The sequence below is a fragment of the Coturnix japonica genome, chromosome 27, assembly GCF_054131305.1.
Source record: "Coturnix japonica strain WE chromosome 27, WE-NBRP24, whole genome shotgun sequence".
Taxonomy (NCBI): Eukaryota; Metazoa; Chordata; class Aves; order Galliformes; family Phasianidae; genus Coturnix; species Coturnix japonica.
This window is the reverse complement of record NC_140689.1, coordinates 1,254,480-1,266,661: the sequence shown is the minus strand read 5'-3', so window position 1 is coordinate 1,266,661 and position 12,182 is coordinate 1,254,480. Positions and strand designations below refer to the sequence as shown.

The 12,182-nt window shown below is 53.8% G+C and overlaps 2 protein-coding genes across 14 annotated transcripts in view; one reads left to right on the top strand and one right to left on the bottom strand.

Annotated features, from left to right (window-relative positions):
- LOC146756335 (dual specificity calcium/calmodulin-dependent 3',5'-cyclic nucleotide phosphodiesterase 1B-like) overlaps positions 1–1,165 on the bottom strand; it is a 78,952-nt gene extending 77,787 nt beyond the window's left edge. For 5 of the 13 annotated variants that reach the window (XM_085524522.1, XM_085524523.1, XM_085524521.1 and 2 more), the window contains exons 1-2: positions 1,026–1,161; positions 811–910 (exon numbers count right to left, since the gene is read on the bottom strand). The gene's annotated coding sequence lies outside the window, so the exon portion shown is untranslated. Of the gene's footprint in view, positions 1–810; positions 911–1,025 lie in introns of all 13 variants that reach the window. The other 8 variants (XM_085524517.1, XM_085524518.1, XM_085524519.1 and 5 more) reach the window with 6 other exon arrangements.
- Positions 1,166–6,552: 5,387 nt separating this feature from the next.
- On the top strand, positions 6,553–11,639 carry LOC146756334 (uncharacterized). The gene is made up of 9 exons (XM_085524371.1): positions 6,553–7,434; positions 8,063–8,134; positions 8,468–8,527; positions 9,201–9,272; positions 9,581–9,676; positions 9,920–10,027; positions 10,401–10,460; positions 11,099–11,243; positions 11,519–11,639. Exons 1-9 carry the CDS (start codon positions 7,116–7,118, stop codon positions 11,637–11,639), a joined length of 1,053 nt encoding a protein of 350 aa, XP_085380497.1. The 5' UTR covers positions 6,553–7,115.
- Positions 11,640–12,182: the final 543 nt, after the last annotated feature.

The following is a 12,182-nucleotide window of genomic DNA, read 5'->3' as shown; positions in this document are numbered from 1 at the left end:
AGGCCAGCTATGCCGCGGGCGGATCCACCTCCATGGGCTCCTCTGCAGGTGGATCCACCTCCATGGGCTCCATAAGGTTGCTCGTCACCAGGCTGGTGCAGGTGCGATGGAAAGTGGCTCTCTTACCCCTCCTCTGCCTGGTGGTCATGGCGGGACCCCTCCTCCTTCTCAGTCCTAGGGCCCCCAGCTCCATCCTCCCGCCTGAAACTGGGCCAACTTCCACCCTCACCCTCTTTGCAGCTGACATGTCTGTTATCTGCCACAGCTGTCAGAGGCGATTGCGTTGCGCGCGGCAGCGGTGACCAAGGTGACGTGGTGAGGGTTCTAAAATGGCGGCCGCACTGCTGGCACTGGCGTTCCACATGGGATGAGGAGGGGGCTGGAGGGCAGGGCACGGCACGGGAGCTACAAGGCGCTCCCTGTGCCCAGCAGGCAGACCTTCTCTCCGGCCAGCAAGAGGGCACAGAGGAGCCAGCCCTGAGAAAATGGTCCTCGGCCTCCTTCACCCTTCCCCTTCTTCCACAAGGGAATCTTTTTGGGCTGCCACACTATTGTGGTTTTGCAGTTTTTCTATTGCTATTCCACATCATAACATCACCTGGAGATCACAGATTGATCTATCAATCATAGATTGATCTAGATAAGGCCGTGACACAGACGTGCTCCTGACTGCTGCCGCTTTCCAAACCTCCCTCTCCCTGCCCCCACTCTGCTCAGGCAGCCGGTCCCAGCCAACAAACACCATCGCACAGGACCGCAGCCCTGACTCGCCCCGCTCACCCACAGCCAGAGGAAGGACACTGGACACACCTTCGTTGGCTCCACAGCCGCAGTCCAACACGGCACCCAGGCCCGTCGCTCCATTCCTTTGCTCACTGCCGGTTCCCACGGGGAGTCCTCATTCAGACACCTGGAACAACAACGCACACCAACACGTCAGGCAAACAACAGACACGCACACAAACACAAAACGCCCTCCTCGGATCCCGCCACTCACCCTTCCTTTGCCCACTTCTCTCGCTCACCTTCAGGGCAGCGCCAGCCCCTTCAACCCGATGCAAACCGGCTGCCTACAGTTCAGCCTTCAAAGGACGAGCAAAGCGCGAGCCACGGCTCGGCACCCAGCACAGCGCCCGCCGCGCTTCCCTGCAGGCAGCATCCCAAGGCCGCACCGACAGCTCGATGTTCGCACGGCCTTCCCCGGGACGAAGCCGCCCCCCGGCCCCCGCCACACTCGGTGGCACCGCACGCATCGCCTCTGGGTGCCGGCAGCGCCGCGAGCTCCTCCCCCGACAGCCCCTCCGTGCCCCCGCACCGAGGCCCGACCCCGTTCGCAGCGCAGAGCCCGCTCTGGCCCGGAAGTGCTCTCGGCCGCTACCAAGCACTTCCTGTCACGTGGCTCAGGCCGGGCTGGGGCGACCCAGGGCCTGTTTTGGGGGGGGGGGAGGGGGCGGGAAGCTGCCGGAAAAGGACCCAAAATTAACGTCTCATTTCGTGTCTTTCCTCTCGCTTTCCTTCCTTTCCCTTCCCCTTCTTTTCTTCCCTTCCTTCCTCGCCCTCGTTCCCCTCCCTTCCCTTTTCTTTCCATCCACCCTCGGTATCCAGCTCTGCAATGGAGATCATCGAATCAATCACAGAATCACCAAGATTGGAAAAGACCTACATGATCATCCAGACCAACTGTTCACCTATTACCAATAGCTCCCACTAAACCATGTCCTTCAACACAACATCCAGTCTTTCCTTGAACACCCCCAGGGTCGGCGACTCCACCACCTCCCTGTGCAGTCCATTCCAGTGCCTGACCACCATTTCTGAGCATTAATACTTCCTCATGTCCAGCCTGAATCTCCCCTGCCGTACCTTGAAACCATTCCATCTGCTCCTATCACTAATGACACGAGAGAAGAGGCCGACCCCCAGCTCACTACAGCCTCCCTTCAGGAAGTTATAGAGAGCAATGAGGTCTCCCCTGAGCCTCCTCTTCTCCAGGATGAACATTCCCAGCTCCCTCAGCCTCTCCTCATATGGCCCCATTGTGCTCCAGACCCCTCACCAGCTTTGTCGCTCTCCTTTGAACACGTTCCAGGGCCGCAATGTCTTTCTTGCAGTGAGGGGCCCAAAACTGGACACAGTACTCGAGGTGGGGCCTCACCAGTGCTGAGTACAGGGGAACAATCACCTCCCTGCTCCTGCTGGCAACACTGTTTCTGATGCAAGCCAGGATGCCATTGGCTGTACCTATCTGTTTATAGAGGCCTCATCCACTCAGTCTTCCTGGTCCAGCGCCCACTGCGATGTCTCCTTCCTCTGCCTTCCCTTTAGCCCTAAGCCAAACACTCTCTGTCATCTCCTCAGCCATCCTCAGGTGAAGCTCCATGGGCTCCAGCTGGTTGTTGATGTGGAGGGCAATTCCCTTCTGCCGTGCCTGTCCTTCCTAAGAGTTTATACCTCTCTATTCCGACATTTCAATCGTGAGAGCCATCCCACCTCTCTCTCATTACGTCATAGCCCTGTAGGCACATGCACACCTGTAACTCTCTTGCTCGCTCCCCATGCTCTATGTGTTAGTGTGCGGGCATTTGAGCTGGGCTCCCGGTGAGGCTGACTGACCAGTAGGAGTTCCCTTATCCTGCACTTGAGGTGCTGTCTTCCTGGCCTGCGATCCAGCTCCAGACCCAGGGCACCCATTGCCATCAGCAGCCTCAGGGTGGGATGGGTTCCCTCCCCTGGTGATTCTTGTTTAAAACTCTTGACTGCACTGGAAAGCTTGCTGCTGACGATGGTCTTCCCCTTCACTGAGAGGCAAGCCCCATCCTCCCCCAGAAGACCAGAGTTCTCAAAGCTCATCCCATGCTTTTGGAGCTGCTCTGAAAGCTGGATGCTCACAGGTGCACGGGTCCGGATGTGATTGCACCCTGGAGTGCCGAGGGAGTTGGCAGATGTGGTTGCCAAGCCACTCTCCATTATTCTTCTGCAGTCCTGGATAACCAGGGATGTCATGGTGGACTGGAGACTGGCAAATGCGATGCCCATCTTCAAAAAGGGCTGGAAAGATGATCCTGGCAGCTACAGACCTATCAGCCTCACCTCGGTGCCAGGAACAGTTATGGAACAGATAATCTCAGGAGCAATCATGGACTAATTAAAGGTCACCCAGGGGATCGGGCCCAGTCAGCATGGGTTTATGAACGGTAGATCCTGTCTGACAAACCTGATTTCATTCTGTGACAAGGTGACCCATGTAGTGGATGAAGGTAAGGCTGTCAATGACAGAATGAGTTTCAATAGGGCTGAGTGTTGGGTCCTCCATTTTGGTCACAACAACCCCAGGCAACCCTACAGGATTGGGGAGGTGTGGCTGGGAAGCTGCCTGATGGAAAGGGACCTTGGTGTGCTATGGACATTCGGCCGAATATGAGCCAGCAGTGTGCCCAGGTGGACCAGAGGACCAATGGCATCCTGGCTTGTATCAGGAATGGTGTGGTGAGCAGCACTAGGGAAGTCATCCTGCCCCTGAACTCAGCATTGGTGAGGCCTCACCTAGGCTTCTGTGTTCAGTTTTGGGCACATCAGTACAGAAAGGACATGGAGGTGCTGGAGCGGGTCCAGAGAAGGGCAACGAGGCTTGCGAAGGGCTTGGAGGCCTACAAGGAGCAACTGAAGGAATTGGGGCTGTTTAGTCTGGGGAAAAGGAGGCTGAGGGGAGACCTGATTGCTCTCTTCCAATATCTGAAAGGTGACTGCAGCGAGAGTGGGGCTGCTCTCTTCTCACTGGTGATGGGTGACGGGATAAGGGGAAATGGCCTCAAGTTGTACCAGGGGAAGTTTGGGTTGGATATCAGGGAAAACTTCTTGACAGAAAGGGTTGTTAAGCACTGGGATGGGCTTCCCAGGGAGGTGGTTGAGTCACCATCCCTGGGTGTGTATAAAAACCACATTTGGACGTGGTGCTCAGGGCCATGATTTAGCAGAGGGCTGATAGTTAGGGTAGGATGGTGGGGTTTTGCTTGGACTCGATGATCTTTAATGTCCTTTCCAACCTGAGCGATTCTATGATTCTGTGATTAGGAAAGGCAGCACGCTCGTTACCTGCTCACTTACAAGAAAAAGGGCAGGCCTTAAACCCACCAAAAGTGCAAGGACCGGCTTTGTTGGTAAAATTCCTGGATGTCATTTGGTCAGTGCAATAATAGGCAAGGTTGAGGCATTCCCAGTCCCTGCCGTGCCATGGCAGCTGCAGGAACTGTTGGGTATATTGAGATGCTGACGTTCCTTTAGAGCCCACCTAGCACAGCTGCTGAGGCACACTCACAAAGACAGGCCAAAAATGGGTCTGGGGCAGAATGGAAGAAGAGGCGTTCCAGGAAGCAAAACCAGCTGTTCAACAGGCCCCAGCACTGGGTGTAATTGATCCCACCCTTCCAGCTGAACTAGATGCATGCGACTCAAGCTGGGTTTGGCTCCTGTCTGTAGCAGTGCCAAAATTCTGTTTCAGCCCACTGGGTTCTGGTCTTAAGTTTGGCACAGAGCAGAAAAAAGGTACAGTATGACTGAAAAACAGTTTTTGGCTGCTTATTCTGCAATGCAGGTGGCAGAGCAGATAACTCAAACATCCCAAGTAATAATTAAGACCACCCTGTCTTTCTGTCTTTACAGGCATCGTGTGCTGGCCACGTGGGTTCAGCATTCAAGTGCAAAAAAGCCTGCAGGCCCTGGGAAAAGCATCGGGGGAGAGAGGAGAAGTGCCCTTGGAAGCATTTGATGCCCTGCTGGCAATGCCTATTGCATCCAACACCAGCATGGTCCTTCTCTCTCCTTTTCAGCTGTTTGCCATCTCTCAGTGGCGATATGTAAGGGTGCGCTTGCTTAGGGAGTTTCTGCTTCTTGCTTACTGGGATTATGTGCAATGGATGTCTGTGTGTGTTTGTGATGGTGTGTATGCTGAATTGAATTCACACAGATCACACAGAATGGCCCGGGTTTGAAGGGACCTCAAGGAACATGAAGCTCCAACCCCCTGCCACAGGCAGGGCCACTTAATACTAGCCCAGGCTGCCCAGGGCCCCATCCAACCTGGCCTTGAACACCTCCAGGGATGGACAGGGCATCCACAGCCTCTCTGGGCAGCTGTTCCAGCACCTCACCACTCTGAGACATCCAACCTCAGTCTTCCCTCCTTCACCTTCAAACCATTTCCCCTTGTGCTGCTGTTATCTACCTTTTCCAAGAGTTGACTCCCCTCCTGTTTATGGGCTCCCTTTTGGTACTGAAAGGCTGCAATGAGGTCACCCTGCAGCTTTCTCTTCTCCAGGCTGAACAAGCCCAGCTCCCTCAGCCTGGCCCTCCTCTGGACCCTCTCCAACAGTTCTCTGTCTTTCTTGTATTGGGGGCTCCAGACCATGGGCGCATGGAGCCTCCCAAGGGCAGAGTAGAGAGGAACGTTCACCTCCCTGTCCCTTCTGTCCACCCCTCTTCTGGTGGAGCCCAGAAAACTGAGCAGCTCATAACCCTCTGTGCTGCTCCGAGTACAGTTTGCTTGTGTCTGCTCCTGAGACATCCTGTCAGTCAGACCCAAACATACCCTGAAACAGGAGTGGAGCTGAGGGTACACTCAGGATTCACATCAATTCACTATGGATTCACATCACAATGCTACTGGGGGTGATGCTGTTGGCTGATGTTGTGGTATCGCTGGGGGGTAACATCGGGAAGTGATGCTGCTGGGGTATCACTGGAGTTTATCATCAAGGAGTGACGTTGTGGGGGTGATGTTGGGAAGTGATGGTGGGGGGTGATGTGGGAGTATTGCGGGGGGGTGATGTTGCCGGGGTGATGCTGGGGTGACACAGGGGTGATGTTCAGGAGTGATGGCGGGGGGTGGTGTTGGGTTATCACTGCGGGGGGATATCAGGGAGTAACACTGGAGTGACATTCCTGGGGTGACATTCTCAGGGAGTTTTGTCGGGGACCTGAAGGCCTGTGATTGAAGAACAATCCTGGGATGGAAGAAAGAATTCTGATAGTTTGAATGGAACTGCTGTTTGTGGCTGTGGTCACAAAGAACTTGCTTTGTAGAGAGAGCTGACCTTGGTCATTTATCTCCATTTGGCAAAGACTTATTTTGCAAGCAGGTGTTTCACTTGGGCTTTGTGTCATGCATTGGACAAGCAAGTGCAGTGTGCAAGTGGAAAAAGGCCTGCAGACCCTGGGGAGAATAGAAGAAACTGAGACGTTCTCATTCTCTGAAATAGGATTAATGATATATTTTGACCCAAATTGTGGCCTTCACACACTCAATAATTGGGTTTGTGACACGTTTTGACCCAAATTGTGACGTCCTCATGCTCTAAAATTGAGATAATGACTTATTTTGAGCAAAACTGTGACGTTCTCAGTCTCTGAAATAGAATCAGTGACAAATCTTGACCCAAATGATGGCCTTCTCAAACTCCAAAGTTCAGTTTCTGACATATTTTGACCCAAATTGTGGCCTTCACACACTCCAAAATTGGATTTATTGCATATTTTGACACGAGTTGCGAAGTTCTCACCCTCAGAAGTTGGGTTTATGCCCCTATTTTGGCCCAATCTGTGATGTTCTTACACTCCAAAATAGAGCTAATGACATATTCTAACAGAAATTGTGACACACTCACACCCTGAAATTGAGTTTATGATATATTTTGACCAAAATTGGAATGGCAGATATCATTTGTCCTGCAAAAACAAATGGATTTTTCTCAAATTGCTCTGTTACAACAAACTAGAGCCAGGCAGACTGAAGAAATAGGAAAATCTATCAATCAACCCATCAAAATGCTCTGGCAATTGATGGAACTGTTGGTGCTACAGATACAGCTCGATTTGCCATTTTTGTTAGAGGCTGTGATAACAAATATAGTGTCACTGAAGAAACGGCTTCTTTGGTGCCACTGAAAGTCAAAACTAAATCTCTGGAGCTGTATGAAGCAATAAAAGCAACATTACAGTGATTTTCTTTCTCCTTTCACAGCACCTGTGTCTCCAGCATCCCCTCCCCCCCAAGCCTTTCCACGATTCTGTTTCCATGATGTCAATGTGGAAACCTCAGCTGTGGCCTCCGGCTGCTCCAGATGAGTGCCGATCCTCTCCCACCACCACAGTGCACACAAGCCCAGGGGGAACCTGGCCATGGCAGCGGAACAGATCTGCATCCTGGGGGGGACGTGAGGTCACAATGCCCGCTGTGCTCGATGAGGTCACAGTGCTCAGGGTGTGTACCCCAGGTGTTCCGTGCTGGCCCCAGCACTTGCTGTGGCTGCAGCGGTGGTGGTGGCAGCATGGCACGAGTGTGGGGGGCCGTGTCCCCCGCCCGCCTTGCTCTCCTCCTCCTACTGATGGCCATGTGTTCCAAGGAGACTTGTGCTGCACCGTGGCGAGCTCCAGCAGCAGGTGGGTGGGCAGAGATGGGACCAGGCTGTTGTCCCTGTGGCCCTGTGCCACACTGCCCCGGGGCTGCCTTTCCATGGGGGTTTGTTGGGAAGGGGGCCAGGCAGCACCCCAGGGGCCAGGTGTGGGTTGTGGAAGCAGCGCTCCCCTCAGGGCTTTCTCCAGCCCAGCCAGGCCATGGCTCTGCTGCTGGCTGAGCCCACCCTGGAGGTGTCCTATGGGAGAGCTCAGAAGAAGCGTGTTGGGAAAAGCGTGAGCATTTCTGCTCTGGCTTCCTGGTGCTCCCCACAGGCAAATCCCAGTTCCCAACAGAGACACCCAGCTGGAGCCCAGAGGAAGGAACAGGCATCGTTTCCTCTGGTGCTTTAGTGGGAGATCCAGCAAGGAACTCCCAGTAAGAAAGCCCTGACGGGCTATATACCCTTCCATGCGGTCCCAGAGGTGTGTTGCAAGTGGCCTGGAGAGGGCATTTGAAAAGCTGCCGAGTGCCAGGCTCCAGGTCACCCAGGTCATTCTCTAGCTTTGGCAATCACGGTCTGAGTCTCCCATTCCATTACCTGACACTCCCCAGTCACTAAGGGAGAAGACGCAACATGCAATGGGAACATCTCTCATCTGTTCTTGATTTTAGATGATGATGTTGGAGTTCCTTATCCAGATGTTTTGGTGGATACTGATTTTGTGCCTCAGGGGAAACCCAGAGGTAAGTTGTGTCTGTTTCCTTGAAGACAGAAAAATGAGCGTTGTAATGATTTATTCGGGTACTTAAGAACCTCCAAAGGTCTTTCAAGTCTCTTTGTGCCTTAAAAGCCGTACACAGATCAGCTGAGAGTAGTTCTTTACTTGGAGAGTTGTCACATTTCAGTGGGAGGGCAGCCCTTGCCACTCTTTGGAGGAGAGAACCGATGCCTTTGCTGTTTGGGCCATGTCATTCCCCGACCTGCTGCCAGTCTTTGCAGGTCACTGCAGAAAAACCAGGCCCCAGTGCGCAGTGGAAGCTCTCCTCACCTTTTTCTGATCACACTTGTGCCTGCAGGCCCTCTTGGTGGATTACCAGAATGGAGACCTGTGCCTGAACCTGGAGTGGATGCCAGAGGTAAGTCACCAGTCTTCACCTCATGATCTTCGCACATATTTGGTTGTGGAAGTTCAGGAAGGGTTCAGCTTTTCACTGCCTGGTGGTTTCTTGTCTATGAGAAGCTTGGGCAGTCACTGTTCCTTGGGTGCTGTGTGCACCCACTGTCCCGTTGGCTTTCTCTCCATCCATCGGAGATCTCTCTAGTAAGAAAACGCCAATGTTCTTCCATGCTGTCTCTGAGGACTGTTTCACGTGGCCTGGAGAGAGTATCTGCAAAGCTGCTGAGTGCCAGCCAACTGCCAGCCAACTGCCCACCTGGCCCCTCTGCAACTTTCAACCCAGCTCTGGGTGCCACATCGTCACCTGAGCCCCTTCCAGTCACAGCAGGTCCTAAGGAAGAGAGAGATCACAACGCACAATGGGGATGTTTCTCATCGCTGTGTGATTACCGCTGTGCCTATAAGCAGTGCCTTGCCAAAGCCTCCATAATCTGGTCCATAAGCCTCCGGGCAATCCCACAGGAAAGGGCCTTTAGATCTTCCCCTTCTCCTTCCACCCCCTTCTCTTCTCCAGACAGTTCCACACAGCCTAGTAGGGAGAGAAGAGTGCTATGCAGCAGTGCTGTCATTCCAGGTTAAACCACCATCCAGCCACATCTGACAGGAGCTGCTCTGTCTGTGTTTGTTGACAGGTGTGGGTAGCATTGGATGGGATCCATCTTCCCTGCTGAGCTCCAGGACAGAAGTCCCAGCAGCTCCTAAGGGTATGCTGTGAATTTTTGCTTCCTTTGAGAGATGCCAGCTCACAGCCCTAATGTCAGCCAGGCACGACCCCCTGGCACCATCTGCTCTTCAGTGATGCGGTTCTGTAGGTTGCAGTTTGTGATGGAAAGTTCCCATTCTTTGGGTGCTGAAGTGCCTCCAGGGAAGGCTGTGCCAAATACTTGGCTGCCTCCTGTGCTGGAGCCGCACAGGCATCCCAGGAGTGGCTGCTGTCTCATGACTTTGCTGAAAAGACCACTCAGTTCAATACCTTGTTTGTCTGAAATTGATCCCAATACTTTCTGCTCAGGTCCTGAGAGACAGAAAGAGGCGCTGGGAAGAGGAAGATACCCACAGAGGCTGTCCTATATGCCAAAGAAAATCACAAAGGAGAAGGCAGCACATGGTGGGTGTATTTCTGTCTGTCCACTGAAAGTCTTGGGAAGCTGATGTATGTATTCTATTTGTATATACATCTATATTCTAGATGTATACACATGGAGCATCTGCAGTGTGCACAGCAGGAACCTTGCTGTGGTGATGCCCCTGTGTCTGAACTGGCTTGCAGCATCACCTTCCTGCTGAAGATACCATCTTCCTGATGAGAAGCAGTTACTTACAGCCCTACTCTCTTACCTCCTTTCTAAAGGGACTGACGCAGAGCCTGCTCACAGGGATGCATTTCAGCAAGGCATCCGTCACATACTGCCCATCCCTCTGGGAGAAAGAGAGGCCTCGCAAGCAGCTGGCACTCCAGGTAAGGGCTGCCGGTAGAGCTCCGTGGCCATGGCTAGAGGTTGCTCCCCTCCCACTGCACCCAGTTCCCAGGGACTTAGGAACTTTGTCCTTTTGGGAACAAGGCCACCAAAACCACATTCAGCAGAGATGAGAAGGAATAGGAGCCTTCAGCATACCTCCCTCACACAGTCCCTGCATTCCAAGCTTGCTGTGCCTCCCTTGAGGCTCCAGGCACACCAGCAGCCCGGAGAGGGGTCCCTCCTGCAAACTGAGGTCCAGAGAGATGCACTGACTCACAGATGGGGCAATGGCATAGAGGGAGCCTCCTCGTCCTTCTGCTTCCTCCGTGCCTGCACCATGCTGAGACTTTGCCTTTCTCTCATTCTTCACAGCGCTGTCAAAGCCCGGGGAAGCCCACCACAACTGGGTCTATCGTTTTCTGAGGAATCCAGGTAAGCAGCGATCTGGCAGGAGTTCATAAGCAGGAGAAACATCCTGAAAACTAGGAGCGTGCAAGTTGTGCCCATGCCGGGGGGAAGGAAAAACGGAGAAACAGGTTCAGGTGCTGCTGAGGGCCCTGACTCTGCCCCCGTGGAGTGGGGTCTGAGGGGGAGGGGAGAGCTCAGGGCAGCACTCCCTGCACAATACGACAGTGGTTCTTGTCCACGTCACTCTTAGCAGCAACTGATTAAACAGATGCACACACTCTCCTTCTGCTCTAATGAGTTTTGTTTAGTCAAACGACGTGTCCCAAAGGGTCACGGTGTGCCTGCCTGCGGCAGCACTACCCAGCCTCACAAGGCAAGGGTAGGTGAGTGCAAAAGAAATGTTAGAGCATGATGGAGAAGAAGGAGTAAATCTGGCAGAGCCAGGGCATACCCAAAGCTGAGAGGCAAATTAGAGGCTCCAGAGCGCCTCGATGCGCGGTGCCTTTGGGAGTTCCCTTTGCTTCCCCTGGAATCAGGGAAGCATTGCAGCCTGAGGATTTTCACTTGTTCCAGGAGTCCAACAAAATGGAAAAAAATTGTCAGACCTCCTTGAGATTTCCATTAGGGCACGATACACAGCAATGACCACGTTGTTCCTCCAGGTGTGCCTGATGCAGGACATGCAAATGCCAAGCAAGTTAAAGTTGGTTGGAAGTTCTACCTGATACTTGCTGGAGCTTCCTTGGGTTCCATATTGCTGGGGACGAGTCTGTGCTGGCTTCTTATTTTCTGGTACAGAAACAGAAAGTGAGTTGTTGACCCCCATCCCCATCCTGCCAACTCTTTACTGTAGGGCTGCTGTGGGCCAGGAGGCGTTTCCAGTTAAAGCAGCGTAAAGAGACCAGTTAGTTGTTGGCTCACATGGTCTGCGATTTACACAGTTAGATGTTGTCATTGGCTTCAGCCCATCCTTACTGCTGGGCCAGAGACAGGCTGGGAGCTGAGGGTGGCACTTTGCCATGCACTGTGAGAAAGCAGAGCAGGGGCTCTCCTGTGCCCTCAGCACGTTCCTCTCTTCACAGGCGCCGCTATGAAGCTAAAAAATGGGCTAAGCAACCCGAGTACAATATCACCATCTACGAATGTGAAGAAGGTTCCTATCTGGGGATCTTTGAGAAGCCCAGGAGCCCCCAGTCCCAATAGGCATCTACGCCGTCCCCTGTCCCCCACCCCCACCCTTTGGGGGACAGAAAGAACCTACCCGGGGTGTAGGCTTGCAGTCATCGGCCAGCACTGGAACAACGTCTGACTGGCAGATGACCAACAGGCCCAGCAGCCCTCGGCCCCACCGGGCATCAACGCCGCCTCCCCCATCCCCACCGCCATCATTCAGGGGGCGGGAGTGGTCCCCTCAGGGTGTCAGCTCCGGAGTATCACCCAGCACCCGGACAACTGCTGCCTTGGGGAACCATGAGAGGCCCATCAGCCCCCATCCCCTCCCCCCCCCCAGCACCACCTCTGCCCTCTTCCTCCCCTCCAGCATCCATCAGGGGATGCAGAGTGCAAAGGTGGGGAAACAGTCCAAGAGACAGACAACCACTGCCTGGGGGAAGCACAACCAGCCCAACAGCCCCCCACCTCCCCAGGCACCACCCTCCCATTCCCCTCCACGATCCTTCAGGGGACGGGAGTGGCCCCCTCAGGCACCCCCACTGCTCTCCCGCTCCTCTCCACCATCACCTCTAG

Coding starts and splice junctions, on each gene's coding strand:
- LOC146756334 (XM_085524371.1), top strand. CDS start 7,116: ATGAGTGCCGATCCTCTCCCACCACCACAGTGCACACAAGCCCAGGGG. Junction 8,528..9,200: donor ACCTGGAGTGGATGCCAGAG/GTAAGTCACCAG, acceptor GTTTGTTGACAG/GTGTGGGTAGCATTGGATGG. Junction 11,244..11,518: donor TTCTGGTACAGAAACAGAAA/GTGAGTTGTTGA, acceptor CTCTCTTCACAG/GCGCCGCTATGAAGCTAAAA.